Consider the following 18288-nt stretch of genomic DNA (forward strand, 5'->3'; position numbering starts at 1 on the left):
AAGTTCCTGCACGTACATTAATACAATTGCTGAATTAATTTGACCTGCAACAGGTTATCAGTTTTAGAGAAATAACCCAAAATCTTGATGTTAAGAAAAATCCATGTTACCTTCGACTGGGTTCAATTTGTAGGTTAAGAATATTTTGGTGAGGAAAGAGTCAAATTTTAGATCTGACTAATGACTTCTTAGAAAACATTGGTTTTAAGTTAGCAGTAGATTTAAGTTTTCAAACACAGACAACACCTGTCAATGTTTGAGATATGTCATTTTCAACGAAAGCAAAAATAATGAAAGAATTTATGATGTTTGCAGCAATTTATGTTAGCAAAGGTAAAGCCATTGTGATGATCCTCTGTTTGGTTCATGCTGAATCCTATCAAAAGTACAGAAGTTTTCATTGCAAATAAGTTACAAGGCTCATAAATAGAGAAACATGAGGTATGCTTGAAACTGATTTCAGACTGTGCTCAGTTTTCAGTTTTATTATTAAAAATAATAAAGTATTTCCTAGAAAAGAAGAGTTAGCAGGATTTTGGTAGGGGATACCTATTATGCCTCAGTGCACTAATATATTGTCATCATCATACATTTCTGACAAGGTTTTCAAAAAAACCTGCAAGAAACAGGAATGCTTTGTGATTTTGAGCATATTCCCATTCTTCTTCTTTAATTGATAACACTGTGGAAGACTTAGACCATAATTTCTTGACCTCTCATGCTTTTTTATGAAATAATTTCTTGTGTTTGTATTCAAGTGCTCCCTAATGGATAAGCTCTGGATTTGTGCATGTGTGTATTTGTGCATGAGACTGTGGCTTATGGGTTTTTAAGAGCTTATTATGAGGGTCTTTGTGCCTGATGCCTATAGTTGCTATTGCAGTATAAATGTTAAAAATTTATGATAAACTCACAAGTTTATGATAACTGTTATTTTGAAGTAACTTCCCACATTTTTCATTTCAGAACAAAATCACAGAAAAGAAGATTTGAGGAAGAACTGAATGAGAGGATGATCCAAGCCATTGATGGAATCAATGCCCAAAAGTATGGCTTTATCCTCTATCCTTTGTTGTCTTTGTCCATTCCAGCTTTGACATAAATCTGCAACAGAGGGCGGTGTTTAATATTTTTTGCTTCTACATGTGCAACTGTGTGTGAAGTCTGAAAACAGTGAAAGTGTCACTAATAATGGCGTAGGAAGTCCTAGATTGAAGATACTGAAAGTATCATTTTTATGATATTGAAAGTAGCATTTTCTGCTATATAAGACAGTGCCTGTGAATCATGGTGGAGGTATTGACTTGTCTTGATCTTCCTGACAAAGGGCATTTTCTCTGTATCTGTTTGTGTCTGTAGACTCATGGCTGTAACACTACAGATTTGTCTTACCTGAGTGCAGAGAAGACACAAGAAATAACTGGCTCAGGAGTCAGAATTATGTAAAAATTGATGCTTCCTAATTGTCACAGAAACAATTTCTCAGGATTAGAAACTTCACCTAAAACCATAGTTTAATGTCTAATTTACATTTAGTAAAAAACATAGTTTAATGTCTAATTTTGTCTCAATCAGTTGGTTGGTTTCTTAGAAAAGGCTAATCTTGCTGGCATGCTGAAATTGCTGGGCGAAACAACCTGCCATGTGTTTTTTTCTGTGTCCTAGGAAGAACTGGAGGCAGTATGATGTTTTCTGTTTCCTGGTGAATTGATAAGGCTAGAAAGAAATCAATTCCAGTCCAAAATAAGTTTTCAAGCTTCCTATATTTCTCTGATGAAATAAGGGAATTTCCATTCCAAAATGTCGACAATAATTGTGATGAATTACATTTCCCCGCCTACTTCTCTTACTCAGAATTTTAATCAGCTGGGTATTACACCCAATTATTAAATGTTCATATGTCACATTTTGGGTTTTTTTATCTTTTAGTCCTATTAAATGATACTTGGATTTAAGAAAATGTTTTTCAGTAATTTTAGAAGATTGTTGATAGTTACAGGTAATAGAGAACACAGTGAAATAGAGGAGGTCATGTGATAGGCAAAGCCTTTTGATAATACTAGTCTTGCCTATAACAGCTATATAAATTTTGGCATGTTTTTTGTGTCTTTAGGTTCACTTGCTCTGGTAAAAGAATTTCAAAAATGATGTTCTGATGTCAAAAGTAAAGCGTCTGTATAAATACATTAAAATATTGGTGTGACCCTGCTGTGTGTTGTTTTATATTAGCCAATCCCTACCTTATCTAATTAGTACATAAAATTCAGAGAAACTTGGGGATAAAAAAGGTTTCTGAGAAAGTTTCATTGTGTTTTGTGAATTACATGGGAAATTGCAGAAAGATAAGGAATTATATATCAGAAAGTCTGAATATCACCTTCCAAAACTAGATTCTCTACCTAGCTCTGCACTGATTTGCTGAATGAATCTCTTAAAAGCTATGATTCAATTGTTTAATACTCAGAAATAAGTTATAAAAACTGCTGATTCCTCAAATGTCAAGGTAATTCAATAATATTTTAACTCTGTGAAGGCTAAGCACAGAAAAAAAGGTAAATAAAATATTTCCTACATTTAGGACACAAAACCACTCACATTTTTGTTTTCTTTATTATTGTGAATATTTTTGTGCCTCAATATTATCATTGATTAATATATTGTGTTCAGTGGAGTGAACAAGTGGTTTTGAAACTAAACAAAAGGTTTTGTGAATCAAGGAGAAAACTTCTAAGAAAGTCCATGAGAAAACTGTCCTTTCTAAGTGTTTTTAAGTGTAACATTTGAATTGTATTGCAAATAGGTCTATGACGGAATGAAAAAAAAATAAAAAACATTATTGCAAGAGTGAGTGAAGAACAAAGAGCTTCTGTGCCTTAGCCATTAACGTGTAACATCACACTTTCTTCATGGGTTTCTTTTCCCTGTATCTTGAACAAAGCATTCCTGACTCAAAGTTCCTGTCCTGCAGAGTCTGGGGATGAGCAACTCTAGCTAAGCCTTCCCAAGCCTTGGTGCTTAGGGAACTCCCTAAGCACTAAGTGGCATGAGATGGAGGGATGGCCATCTGCTGGCTAAATATAGACCCTACAGAGGGGGCTAAAGTAAAGGCAATTAGTCTTTGATATGTTAAAGGGACACACACTCTCTTTGCTCTCTCTTCCTTTAAGTCATGGTGGCTGCTATGTTCTGTGCATAATTCTTTGCTGTACATTGTCAAGCAGTACAAGCCCTAAGAAACCACACACCTCTGTGGGTACAGGCAGAATTCAGATGTCTGTCTGTGTTGTTCTTGGAATTGCAAAAGAATTAAAGCCAAACTTTGATACCTAGTTCTGCAAGAGACATCTCCAGGTCCCTGCAAATACTTTGGCAGTTTTCAGACTCATCAGGGATTCAGGCTGAAGGCAGAATTTGTTAGGCCTTATGTCTGTGACAAAGGTGTGTGACTCTGTGCTCCCTCTTCTGTACTCAGTATCCACTTACATTTGTGTGTTTCCCTCATCTCAGACACCTCTGTGTCTGCTACATAAAACTAGTAGGGTTTTTTGCTGAAATTTTAAGAACTAAAAGTTTCTGAGAACATGAGCTTGTAGTGTGGAGTATGAGGCAGCGTGTGCTTTAAATATCACTTCTGACTTTACATGTGATCAAGTGTGTAACCAAATTGGGCCCTTGGGAGTAGATCTGCAGAGAGAACTTTTTAGCAGTGTGCCGATGGTAATTAAATCAGTCTGCCTGTCAGATACAATAAGAAAAAGCAGGAAATTAGTAAACTATTTATTTGGGGAAGAGGGTTACTTATTGTTTAATTTTTGTAAGTAAATGGAAAAAAACCTTTCATTTTCATTTCTACAGTTTATCGAAAATATTCCGCAAACTGAGTGTTTTCTCCTGTAGATTACAGCTGAACCAAAAAAAACTTGTGCTATATGTACACCAGCCTTCCAGTTCCCTTTCTTCTCTGAATCCTATGATCACAAATGGATGGGAACCATTGCAGAGCAAAAAGGGAAATATGTTTTTGCATTAAGCATTTCAAGAACTGAATATGTTTACAGACCCTTTTTTTAATGCAACTGGTTGCACAGGAATGGAGACTGTCCCCCAGGCAAGCAAGCAAGTATTTTCCATTTCACAAATTAAAGCTAATAGCTTACTCTCTACTCTGTCCACTCCTGTTCTCCAGGACTAATTTAGGCTATGTTCTCCTGTGGTTCACTGCTGCTACTTACTTGCATTACAGACTGTCAATTGAGACATTCCCTTTTATTTAGAAGGCATTAGCTACACTATTAGTTTAGAGCCTAATTTAAAGCTATTGCTGGAGATGTTGGAAAAAAATTTCAATCCCTGCTACTATTGTTCAAGCTCAAGTACTGCCTGTCCACAGAACTAATCTGTTTAATTAATTTTTTGTTTTCAAATTTGCATTGTTCTCTTGAGGCACAAGCAGCTAAACCCTCTTGAGATTTAAATAGTCTATGTATTTTTGAGTGTCTATTAACATAAATGTAGACTTTCATATTAGAACATCTCATTTTGTAAAAGTTATGTCTAGTTTTTGTCAAGATTCATTTAGTTTAAAATAGATTTGTTGCTTCAGTGCAAGTATTTATGCTATTTCTCATGTTAAAGCAGGGAAGATTTTATAATGAGCAAAAAGGTCAAAATCTACCTCTACAGGACAGAGCAGTGGTCAAGAGACCAAAACAGTTCAAAGACAAAAGCCCTCCACCTCTCTTAATAATATTTGTTACGGTTTTGTTTGCAATAGGAGTTTGTGAAATGTAACTTACCTACCCACCATTCCTGTATATTTTAACAGTGTCCTTCCTAAAGGTACCTTGTCAAGGCCTATTTTTGTCCCAGGTCCTCTTCTGTCCACTGGATATATTACAGTATTTTGGACATGAGTGAAATATCATGGTTAGAATTCCATTATATAAATGTCTCAGTTGATTCTTCTTAGACATGATCAGCAGAAAAACAATTGCTCATCTGAGCTGTTTTTTCTTGTGTGCTTTAGCAATAGAAGCCAGAAAGGAGAGGGTATTTTCAGTCTCTACTTCTACTGTAATGAAATCCACCATATACACTGCAATACACATGAACTTGTTTAATTCCAACTTATTTTCTTATTTTACTGCATTTCAGTAATAGGAAAGGACAGGACTTCTTCCTGTCAGTGATAATGTTCCTTCTCTCCTCTAGGCAGTGGCTTAAATCTGAAGACATTCAAAGGATATCTCTTCTTTTCTATAATAAGACTCTGGAAAAACAAGTAAGTTATTTTCAATTAGTTCATTAAGTCAGACCTTTTTGATTTTTTTTATGGCCCTGTGGAACTTGAGTAAATTTCTACACACTGACACAGCTTCAGCAGGAAGACTGGGGAGTTGCTTCTTTCTGCTTTTCCATGAGCATAAGGCAGCTGATGGCTGAATAGCTATGCTGTTCTTTGGGGAAGTAAGAAGTCAGTTGGACCACAGCTAGCTTGTATAAATTGGTGAATTTGATGGGAAGGGGCTAGAGGAAGTACTATCATGCTGTGCATGTACTGTCCAGCAAGTATCCTCTATGTCCCAAGTGGTGGTTGAATACATACCTGATTATTTTTGTAGATGTCTTTCAGTTCAAAGCATCTAAAATGATTTTAAGATTTTTTCATGGCTCGGCAGAATAGTTGTTATGGCCAGCTGACAAAAGCATGTGTTGCTTGGTGAAGCATTAGGGTAGAAAAGCTTTCAAGGCTCCTTGAGCCTGTTTTGAAAACTTCCTAAGAGAGAAGAAGCAAGACCTGGTGTGGTCTCATCCTTAGTGTTTGGGGGTTCACTGGCTGGATAAAAGACATACCTGGTAACACATGATATTTTAATGTGAGTGTTACTAACCAATGAATTCTGAAAGAGAACTTGGGGGAAATACATCATATGTGTACTTTGGACAATGACTTGGGAGAAAATTTGGGAGCTAAGTTATTTGGCTGAGTCAGTGTTCTCAGTGGAAGTCTAATATATTGATGTAGAATGCTGTGGAACAGCAAAGAGATAATTGCTATTTTTGGATCCAGCTTTTATTATCTTGTTTTGTTACCTTTTAATGACTCATGAGTTCAGTCTTGGCTTTAAAAAACTTAGTAAGAAGTCTTCTTTTGATTTAAACAGATTCTCTGGCCCTGTGGCATCTGAAAGTACAGAAAGATAATAAAGGTTTAACCTAAAGAAAATAATGGTTTAACCTAAGGAGTGAGTTGCCTGCATTCATTAGGAAATTCCTGGAGAAGTGTGAAACAATGAAACAAATTTAAAAGTACATTGTAAAATTTTTTCTGTAAAATTTTAATAGCAGCTCAAGGTTTAAAATTGTTGGACAGGACCACTACAAACATATTTGACAGGTGGAAGAGCAGAACTTACTGCAAAGGTACGCATCCAGCAAAGACATATTTATGCCTTGCAATTCAGTCATATAAGTGATAAGAATTGCTTTTAATTTGTCACACAATTCAAAAGTGAAAAATGCTGTTGTGTTGCTGAAGTGAGTTTCTACATATTCATGTAAAGTTTGGTGCACTGGTTTCATAGGCGGAACTTGGCATTAAGCACAGAGACACAGCTGTGTGCTAGCAGTTGGAAGGCACAGCTCATGCACTTTCCATTTTCTGAAGTTTGCATCTCCACTACCTTGTGAAAATAATCTTTGGTATTGTTCTTTTAGTAATTAAATCTTGAACTTTCATCCTTTGGAAAAAAAACCAAACAACAAACTAGGATAGGGTAGGTAACTTTGATAGCTACTTAGATCATCTCCCTTTGAATACTTAATTGGTTTCAACCTAGATATATCTGTCTCAAATAGCAGAGCAACTCTGATAAATATTTCATTGCTTAATTCTCATGTCTCTAGACAGTCTAATTAGAGTTAAATCAATTTTTCTAATGACAAAACAGACCAAATTGACTCTCTCCTAAGAATATCAAGTGTTCAGTAGTAACAGAGGACATATGAGGCCTTTTAACAGAGACATAAAATATTTTAATTGAAGTAATAATATAGGTTCAATAAATATCAGTATGGTTGCTACAGCTTACACTTTTGCTAACTTTTGTGCTCAGAAGTTTCCTGTCTAAATGAATATTGCATTTTTTATAACTGTTTCAGCCCATTCAGTATTTTTCAATAATTGAAAATCAGTTTGAGGAATTAATCACAAAGAATTTTGGAATCTGTGAAGACTGCTTTGCCATTCCTAAGAATATTTTAACATATGCTTTAGCTTTTTCTTTTTGGTGGGTTTTCTTTTTTTTTTGGAGGAGGGAATTTTTGTGTTAATTTTATTATGAGTTTTGGAATAGTCTGTTCAGTGGAAGAACAAGGCAAAACCTTTTGACATGGCTCTTCTTCAATAAGCAAAACTACTTGAGCAATACTATAACAATAATAATATAATAATAATCCCTAGCCCTATGTGAGTGGATATGAAGTCACTGAAGAACAGGAAATTCACTGTTGCTAAAAACTGCCTATACATATGTGCATCTTTAAGCTGAAAGTACAGTTGGGTGCTGTTTCATCTGCTTTGGCAATTGTGTTGTTAACATTTGCTTTTATTTTCTTCTAGTATCGATCAACTACTCTGCCTGCATTCAAGTATTATGTCACTTGTGCCTATCTCATATTCTTCTGCATTTTTGTTGTACAGATTTTGGTATTGCCAAAGTAAGTGATATTTAATGTGTATTCATTCCTACGTATATCTGCTCATTTGTGTAAAAAAAAAAAAAAAGTAAAAAAATTTGGAATTGTTAGATTACAGATTACAGATTTTCAAATTCATGGAAATTCAATTGAACAGGAAAGACTTGGCATTTCAGCCTGATTTTAAAAGTTAGGTTTGTTTCTAATTTTAAACACTGTCACCAGTGTTACACCAAACATTATTAAATGTAAATAGTAAATAGTGTTACACCAAACATTATTAAAAATTCTTCATTCCTTTTAGTTTTTCTCTTTGCACTTAAAAATAAGCATGGCAGTTGGACACTGGAGTGAGACAAAATGGATTACAGAGTTGGAAATGTGATAAATAAATGTATTTAACTTATCATTATGATACTACTACTACTATACTAAGCATGAAACAGAGCATTAAAAACCATAAATTGTATGTTTATAAAACTAATTTTAGAATATTAAAATCCAATTCTGTAATAAATATTTTAATCAGAATTTATAGATTATGAGATTATTTTTATCTGTGCTTATTCTAGAAAGGCTGAAAACTGGAAGACAAGTCCAATATAGGATGTTTTATTTGACTCCTTAAAATTAAACTTTGCTTTTTTGACGTTTAAACAATCAAGTTTTGATTGTTTATATAGTGGAAAGTTGGTGTTTGTTTTATAGCAATTGTTTCTAAAGCAAACACTTCATATTCCCTGTCATATAGTAATTCTTAAGTTGTAGTCCTTACTCCTGTAGAGTACTTTCAGGATTATTATTTATAACCACAACTGAGTCACTGGTCTTGTTCTGTAGTATTTACTCACATTTTAATTCAAAGCTAGAAGGAACTGTTAGGACATTATAAATTGACTTTCCATATTGCAGATGTATAGCATGTATAATGTTTTATGGACTTCTATTTAGATGTTACAGCAGCAGTTTCCCAGAAAATTTCTAAAATGGAGGCACAAAGCAAGGGACACACTTCCAAGAATTCATCAGTGTATTGCACATGGTTGAGTGTGACTTTGGGCATTATTAAAAATACGAAATTAGGACACGTGACAAATTTTATTTTACAAGCTCATACTGTATTTTGATAAGTAAAAGAAATAATTCATGGAAATTCATGGTTTGCCACATCCCAAAAGCCAAAGGTGGATCTAACTACTCCCAGCCAGCCGTATGATTTTTGAATTTGTTTTTTGGTTTTGACTTCAGTCATGAAAATTAAACTAGATTTATCATCTATCTTACATGTAGTGAGATATTAATTTTGTTCTATACTATGTTGCTTAAACCAATTGTTTAGCTCATTTAAATATATTAGAATATCAGTGAACTCTAGGGAGCTGTATTCCACTAAGGAAAATGTCCTCCAACTTGCTGGTATTTCTGGTATTTCTAACATCAGAGCAAAAGACACTGATAAATGCTTTGTCATTTTCATCACCAAAATGTTAAGTGTCTTATGATCCTTTTATAGAGCTGCATATATAATTGTAAAAGCGAAAGTGTAAAATCAGGTATTACCAATATGAATGGTATTCAGCATCAGATGGTCTGTGTATTATTTTAATAGATGCAAAAATGGAAGACAGAAAGGCAAGGTATTATACAAGCACCTGCATATTTTCTGGAAAAATTGGAACATTGCAAGTTAAAAAACAACAACAACAAAAAAAGTTGAAAAATCACCAGTGTATGTAATCATCACAAATGCAACTTAAATTGAACATACTCTGATGCTGCAAATGTTATTTCCTACTAAAATTCTATCTACCCTTTTTTTGTTTTCTTTCAAAAGTTCTCCAAGATGGTCTTTAAATGATGGTCTAATGAAGACAGGAAAATGAACTAAATCTGTCACTGGGTTTTATTGATTCACTATTCCATTAATCTGGTTTCGCAGTAGGTGTAATATCATTGATTTCTGTGCAGGCTCATAGCCTGCTACTTAAAAATAGATATTTGATAATGGATAACATACAGCAAGTTGCAGGTACTAAGTAATATCTTCAAGATCACAAGACTTTTTTTTTCAAGGGTGAAATAATTTATTAATATTTTCATTTTCTTGGGGTCAGTAAAGTGGTGTTTTAATAATAAGCTTTACACAAAACAGTAATTATAAATTTAATCAAAAAAAACAATATCTTGGGATGAAATGTATGATGATGCATAGGTCTTCATTGGCATTAAAATGAAAGCAAATCTTTATCATTAATTTCCTTGGAACAGGCCTGCAGTGGCTTTCTAGAATTCTTGGTTTACCAAGTGAGAAAAGTGTCTCTATTAATTCTCAGCAACCCTACACTCTTTATTTAAGCAAACAGAATTGGTACTAACATGGAATTGGTAGTGCTGATTTTTTGAAATGTACGCTGGTGAATTGATAAAAGTATATTTCTGTTGAACAGGAGATACTTCTTATAGTATTCAAGGGAAGGGATAGTATTTAGGCTTTCATTTAGGATTCTTTCCAAGTCTTCACTCTCTGAGGCTGTTGTGTTCAAGAAACTGTGTCCTTTTGTCCTGAGTCATGCCAAACTAACAGTCAGGGTTAGGAGGCCTTCACATAATATTTTTGATCAGGCACAACTGAATTTCTTCATAGGAAAGGTAGTACTTAGAAAGTTTGTCTGAAAGCAGGCATGTTATATATAAGATGGCATAAGTGAGAGGAAACCGTCATTACTGGCTATTTTTCTGCTGTATTAAAACAAACACCAATAATTCAAGTGGAATTATAAAACTGAACTGATTTTTTTAACATTGAAACGGTCTCCATAGCTATTGAATCTTTTGATGGCTTAGTGAAAGTATCAATTCCTTTAAGAAATAAATAGTTACTATTAGATACTAAAAAAAGTCTGAATTCAGCATTGTATTGTATAATTGTTAGTTGCAGTGGCTTCACTGTGATTTTATCACCTCAAGAGAATTTACAGTCATATCATTCAGAATACGGATAACAATTATCTACACGCTAAGGAAATTCTCTGCATTAAAGGACGTGTTCCAAAAGTCACATATTTTCCTGAAAGTTACAAAATTGTAGAAAAAAACAAATTATTTTCTGCATTTTTCAGTATCTATCTTCATCAATAAATTTTGGTTTTTCAGTTAAATAGTTACCAACAAGATACACATAATATAATTTTTTTCCAATCTCGTACCACTGATAAAAATTAATTGTTCAAAGCAGATATTTCCTAATGAAACCAGAAAAATGCAAGTTTATGTACGATCATAAATTCTTCAGACATGGAACTACCTGAAGTTTGAGAAAATCTCATATTGTTTCTTCAGTTTTAAGCTGTCTCTCTCAGTATATTATGGTCAAGGGTTGTCCTGTTTGGGTTTCTGGTGGGGGACTGTAGCAGAGCAGAATGAGGTCATTCCTTGAAGCATAGAAAAGGCAGGTAAAAACCTGGCTTATGCAAGTTTCAGGTGCTCCTCTGACTAAATATTTTGCCTGAACCTATCAATGCAATGCATTTGATAACTCTACAACAAAAAACAAGGTTAGTTTACTGTCAAGACCTGTACTGGTTTTGTAGTATATCAGTGACAAAAGTTAAATCATATGGCTTTCCTATGGTCATTGCTTCAGCTGAGACTTGTTTATGGAGGCAATTAATTTTTAGCATTTTACTTCCCTTCAAGCTTTTTCAGACCACTTCTTTCCTTCTAGGAGCAACATGAAGCTATTTTGTCTTAGCTTAAGTGAAACAGAAGTCCTGCTGTTCCCAGGAAAGAATGGGGTGTGGGGAGAAAAAATACTATGGGTTTTTTTCTCTGCTTTCACCACCCAAATCTGGATTCTAAGATACCACTTTTTGTTACTCTCAGTCTATTTCTCTTTATCCTGTTCACCTTGCTGTGTAATTCTTGTGCTCCCTCAATAACATCATTGATTATATGAAACAGCTACAAAGACCTTTTGTTCTTGCCTGTTGCCCAGGAGATTAAGTACTCTTTGCATTAACTCTCTTTGTGCCATGTTAATTTTATTTCCCTTGCTCTCCAGTTTCTCTCATAAAAATCTTCATTTCTTCTTCTAAAAGGATGCACTCCAAACTTGACTGAAAAGGCTATTCTTGAGTCATTTTTTAAGGTGTGCAGGCCCCTTTTTTGTGTTCTTTATATCAGGAAAAGAGTAGTTATGATATGAAATGTATGAAAGGTTCCTTGGATGTTAATGAGAGACATATATGATTGGAAGTGTTTATGCATATATAAAAAATAAACCTGTTTCTTTTCTAGCATGCTTTGGTTTTAGTTTCCTAGTTGCTTATTTTCTTTGCTTTCATCTCTTCTGTTGCTTATGAGATTTTCAATTCCTAAAAGTAGTGACTAGTTGTAATACTTCGATGTACAGCTTACTGTCTCAGTCTCAATGAGAAAATCTTGGAAAACATGTATTTATAAGTAATATTGATCTTCACATGACCATTATTAATAAATTAAAATATTATTTCATTATTAATATATGCTATTAATTGCCAGTTGTTGTTTTTCATCAGTGCACGTCAGTCCAAAATCCAATGATTAATACTTAATATATAACAAGTTCTCTTAATGGCTGGCAGGGAAGCTCATCAATTACTCTCCAAAATGCTTTTAATGGAATCAAATTGGTTGGTGATGTTAATGCTTTTTTGTTCTTTCCTGAAAATATTTTATATAACACTGTTGTTAAAATAGATCAAAATGTTTCTTAATATTTCTGGCATATAATGTCTGATAAAATAAGATGTGGCTCAAATGAGTTGAGAAATATTTTTTTAATTCTGTAAAAGTGTCAGATCTGGGATTAAACCTGAAAGCAGATACCCCGGTGAGGGTCTTCATGACTGCATCTAGCTCCCATGCTTAAACAACTCAGTTGATCCAGAGCTTCTGGTTCTCTCTTGGCATTCATTAAACATAATTTGGTTCCACTGCATCTTTCCCTAGGCAAATGTTCTGAGAAGCTCTCACATGGTGCCTGAAGAAGCAATTATTCTCAACTGTGGTATTCCTATAGAGAGATTTCCACATTTGAAGAATGAATGAATGAATGAATGAATGCACAGATTGTTACTGAATCCCTGTTTACTGAGTATCCAGGGATGCTACTTTAGCTAGACCTGCCTATTTATAACAGGGAAGAAAAGGATGAATGTTACCATTAAGTAAAGATGACCAGCATCACAGCTGATATCACAGCTTCTGCTGAAAGATGCTGAAAATGGACATCACTGACCTGTGCAGTTTTATGCCTTTTAGGGGTGGATGTACACCACCAGCAAGTTTATTTTCTATTAGGCTCCTATATTATTATAAAATCAAAACAAAAAAGTAAAGCAATAAGGATCCTCTTTAATACAAGCTTCTTAAAGTTAAAACAAAACAAAACATTACTTCTGTTAATGTACTCTGTGTTTGTATGTGTGGAAATAATTAGCTCCTCATGGTAATAACTTTGCAAGTCAGAGGTAATTTTATTCAAGCATTCCTGAATTGAGAAAATAGCAGGGGAAATGCCTGTCACAACAGTGAGTGTTGGAATTGGTTTTCCATGGTATTGATGTTTGGAAATTGCAATTTTCACATGGTAATTTTTCATATCATCAGTATTATAGACATGTCATGTTACAAATGTGCAACAAAGAAATTAATACCTGTTTTCCTTTTCTTCTAGAACATCTATTCTTGGAATTTCATTTGGGGTTGCATTTCTCTTGCTTTCCTTCATTTTGTTTATCTGTTTCACTGGACAGCTTTTGGTAGGTATTCAAGGAAATCTAATCCATCAGTTGATGGTTTCTTTCAAATAACATATTCTGAGTTTACCAAGTCACTCTGCCTTTGCAGAGTACCAGTTAAAGAAAAAAGGATTTGCATCCTTAGGCTTCTATGGATGTTGTTTTGTCCATGTTGGTTTTCTGTAAAATATCCTGATTCATATGAAAAGCAGAAAATGCCAAAGCAGTGTTTGTCTGTATTGACACTAATATTCTGTTTCTCATATGAAGCTGGATCATCTGAGAGGTTTTCATTATTGTTTCATGTTTTGTATTTGTTTATGTTTTTTGTTTATTTTTTATGTATTGTATTATGGACTGCCTTTTCAAATTTTTTTGCTACTGTGCTTACAGGAGGTGACTCATGACTGCTTTAATTTGCAGAACTGTGTATTTAAGTATTGTATATGACCACTTTAAAGAATAAAAAATATTTAAGTTTAAAGAATATTTCACCATAACAGTTTTGTTTGAAATATAAAAATGTTTTAGTAAATATCCAGTTTTGTCATTGAGTGGCCCAGGTGTTATTATAATACCGATTAGTGTGTGTAATATTATACTGCATTTGAGAATTTAATTCTATATTTGAGTGAACTTTTCAGCCTTTCAGCATGTTCCCCTTTCAGTTCTCAAATAGATCCAACATAGAACTCCATGTGTAATATGGATAAGGAGTTTCAGGATTTGTAAGACAGTGAATGCAATCTGAATATAGCATCCCCACTTCTCTTCCTCTGTCTTTGCATAAGCTCACATAGAGATAACTGAAAGATCATTTATAAAAAAAGCACATGGGAAAGACAATTACTTCAGTATGCAGTAAAACAGTATGACAAGGTAGTTAAAGAAGGAAATTGAGGAAGTAGGTTTTTATAATTTCTCTCTCTTCTCTTGTGAGGCTTGTAATTGACCAGGACATTTTTTTTAAGAAAATTTAGTTAATGTACATTTCAGTTCTATTTCCAATAAATTAGGGATGCTACCACTGCCCAGAAATTAATCCAAAATATAATGCAATGATATTCTTAAATATTTTTAATCGTTTGAGTGAGATCTTAGAGGTATTGCTATTAATTAACAGCAAAAATTTGTTCTCATGTGATGTTATACTTGATTGCTATTTGTTATTGACAGTAAATTGAGAGTAATATGATGAAGTCAGAATACTACTCTTGAATAAGCAAATTTAAAATCAAAATCTTTCAAAGAAAAGCCAACTTTTTCCTGTAGGAAAAAGAGATGCTAATGAAATAGTATCCAGAAATGCTGGCACATGCATTCTCCTGGGGCTTTTATTTATAGTGCTACTTAGGAGGAATGCAAATACATTTTTCTGCATTTAACAGGATGGCTAAGCAATATCCCAAGTCAGAGTTGTAGAGTTGTGCCACTTGAATATTATCTAACACCTATTTTCAATGCCTTTTTGCATTCACACAAGTACTGTAAATACTGTAAATAGAAATGGAGACCTATCACTGCATTTCTGATGACTTTCCAGTTGTCATGTTCTAATCTAAATAACTTGAAGAGGAGTTATATCCATGTCTTTGTGAGTTCAGCTGCTCTACAGAAAATATGCTGCTAAGAAGACTTCAGAAAGTTATGACCACAGTTGATGCAGTGTTGTCTTTCCTTCCTGTGCATGGATGTAGTTCTTAAGGTGACAGATGAGAAGCAGCTAACAAAAGAAGCAGTAGGTTTTCCTTTTCCTTGTTCTCTCCCTAAGCTTTCTTCCTTTGTGTCAAAATCCAAGAATTGCTTTGCAGCTTTAACCACAGTGACACCCTATGTTATATTTTGGTAGCATATTTATTGCACTATCTGACCTATCACTGTAAATGTTTTCTTTTAAAAAGAAAAAGTCTAAAATTTCAAAGAAACTAATATCAGTATCTGAGTTTTCACACAACAGTGACACTGTTTACAGAAATTAAGCTTTATAAGGCTGAATTGGTTTGGGCTTGTTTGTAGTTTTTTTCACACTTCTTTTTCTAAAGAGGTACATTTTGGATTCTCTTGTAGGAGGCATGTAATAAATGTGGATTTGCTTGTGTGTACATGCACTTGCACACAAATACAGTTTTAACTCACCAAATCTCTCTCTTCTAAAAATGCACCAAAAACCCCAAGATTTTTTCTGTGTCTGTCTGCCCCTGACAGATGAAATGTGGTGAGTTAGCTACAGGCCAGACACTCACCCAGCTGCTCACTCACTCTGCCTCACTGAGAAGGATTGGGTAGGAAAATAGGATGAGAAAGCTCATGGCCTCAGATAAGGCAGGGGGATTACTGACCAATTAGTTTCATAGAAAATGCAGACTGAACTTGGGCAGAATTTATTTAATTTATTGCCAATTAGATTTGTGTAGTAAGAAACAAAAACAAACACTAAAGATACACCATTACTCCTCCCTATCCCAAAATTTACCTTCACTCCTCTTCTAGGGAGTCCTCTACCTCCTGTCAAGCAGTACAAGTAGGGGCGGAGAGTGGTTGGTGCATAGACATTTCTCTCTGCTGCTTCTTCGTTTCACAGTTCCACCCTGCTCAATTTTAAGGACTCCATGGGCTATAGTTCCTTCAGCAACATCACCTACTCCAGCACAGATCTTCTATGGGCTGCAATGCCCATGCATGCTCCAGCATGGAGTGTCTGCTCCTCCAAACTTGGGGTTCCTTCTTCTCTTTCTCTGTGCTCCATCCTCCTCTCTCTGCCCAACATTTCAGGCTCTTTCCTGCCCTGGTGTTCCCAAGGTACCCAGCCAGGGTCAGGCCTCACCACCAATCTGAGCACCAGAACTTGGTACATAAACTTGCAGTAGCAGTTAAATATTTACAGGACTGTTACGAGATGTACAGTGTGGGACCTGAAATGCCAGTAAAGACAGCAAAATCTAAGTTCAGTTTAGGACACCTGCCTATTGCTGTGTTATATGTGCTTGTCTTAGTACTTTTGACACTTTGCACTCTCAGTCTTCACTAGTTACAAATGGCTCCATGGTAACCACCACAGAGTAAGTCCCAGAAAAAACAACATTGAGCAAATATCTCTGTATGATTTTCATTTCATTGTCAAAATAAAAAAAACCAATCCAGAGACTGTAATGCTAAAATTAGTAGCTCTTAAGGAATTTAATTGCCATATTGTAAGAAGAGATTTATACTCACTGTTTCACTATGAGTTTATAAATTGCTTCTGCTGTTTAGGAGCACTGTCGCATGATCCAGCTCAATCTGGGGTGGAGCAATAATTCAGCCACTACAGAATAGGAATTTTTCCATCAAACAATGCAAAACCATAGTAGCACAAATAAAGAGGTCACAGACTTCCAGAGCCTGACCTTGTTGCGTCCCTTATCATTTACTTACCATTTGTTTATCTGACTTATATCTTGATCACTATAAATTGCTTCTAACCCTTAACCAAATCTTAACCCTTCAAAAATCATGATTCAAATTGAATCATGGATTATGCAGAACATAATGCCAGCAAAACAAACAGCAGAAATAACTGGCTTCAAAGTTGAGAAAGATGTTCTGATTTGAGGTAACTGAAGTGTTTGACAAAGAGCCACCAGTACATGAGCCCTGTCCCTGCTAGAAGAGAGCACATTATTTACACCACATCATTGTATAAAGAGTGATACACAATCTTTACCTTTTTTTGCAGGGGGCTGTATTTTACACTAAAGCAATTGACATTTAGGTAAAATCATAATGACTGTGCACCCATAAGATATTTTAAAACTCTGTAAGGAAAGGAATATCAATATGAGCACTACTTGGAAAATATTTTCAGTCTGGAATTTTACCTTTGATATGAGTGTCTTTTAAATGCAGATACAGATGAAAGATCTAGGCCCTTTAGTTTCTTCAGATGTAAGGCTTTGCCTGTAAATGAAGATTAAAACAGGGATGTTTAGACAAGGAGTACCTAAAGAGACACTTTGGCACCTACAACAGGGTCCATGAAAGAGGGTCATCAGTGCTAAAAGTCATCCTGAAGAGTCTCTAGCAGAGGCACTACAACAGCAAATCCATCACCACTTAGTTAAGTACCATGTTCAGATTTCAGGAATTGTTGTAAGTGTATTGATTTCAGTAACAAAAATCCTTCTTATTCAGCTTCTTGAGTTACATGTTTACAACATTAGTTACATGATTGAAGCCAGCTGAAGAATTTCCTAACTTGGTGAAAACCCCATTCTTTATGTCTGCTTTGTCAAAAAATTCTTTTTTAATAACTTTTTAAATCCAGCAATGCTGCCCTTTAGTGTCTTTGCCCACTAGGAGATTGCTAGTTAATTTCAAATAGATACCCAAGTTTGCTTGCTAGCGTGCAAACAATTTTTCCTACAGTTATTATAAAAGCAGGAAAACAGAGAGCACTCAGATTGTTTTCAATGGTCTGTACATGTGTTACCTGAGAGCTGATACCCATGATGTGCTAGTACCGAAATATGGGCACAGATCAGAGCTCCAGTTGTGTGAGACAGTTTTTGGATGTTACAATCTCACTTGGAGATTGAGACATGGCCAATGTAGAATGTAGCATTTGGAAATCCTTCCTCTAGTTCAGTGCCCTGAGCATTGTCCTTAAAATGTCTGTCATTCAAGTTTGATTCTTTGCAAAACTAGTGGCTCTTTAAATATTTTCTGAGAAAAAGGAAAACCTTGAAGATAAGGACTGAGAACATCTTAACTTAAAATACCATATAACACAGTGATTGTACATTTTTTTTGAGTGAGGAAAGCAGTACAGGAA

The 18288-nt window shown here is 34.7% G+C and overlaps 1 protein-coding gene across 5 annotated transcripts in view; it reads left to right on the forward strand.

The window, feature by feature from the left end:
- Positions 1-18288, forward strand: part of ADCY2 (adenylate cyclase 2) — a 294388-nt gene that overhangs the window by 234348 nt on the left and 41752 nt on the right. For all 5 annotated transcript variants that reach the window (XM_086900724.1, XM_086900890.1, XM_086900803.1 and 2 more), the window contains 4 exons: positions 967-1047; positions 5212-5281; positions 7622-7719; positions 13415-13499. In XM_086900724.1, coding sequence (XP_086756850.1) covers positions 967-1047; positions 5212-5281; positions 7622-7719; positions 13415-13499 — 334 coding nt within the window. The remainder of the gene's footprint in view (positions 1-966; positions 1048-5211; positions 5282-7621; positions 7720-13414; positions 13500-18288) is intronic.

The sequence above is a fragment of the Cyanistes caeruleus genome, chromosome 1 (genome assembly GCF_971803275.1).
Source record: "Cyanistes caeruleus chromosome 1, bCyaCae1.hap1.1, whole genome shotgun sequence".
NCBI classification, from domain to species: domain Eukaryota; kingdom Metazoa; phylum Chordata; class Aves; order Passeriformes; family Paridae; genus Cyanistes; species Cyanistes caeruleus.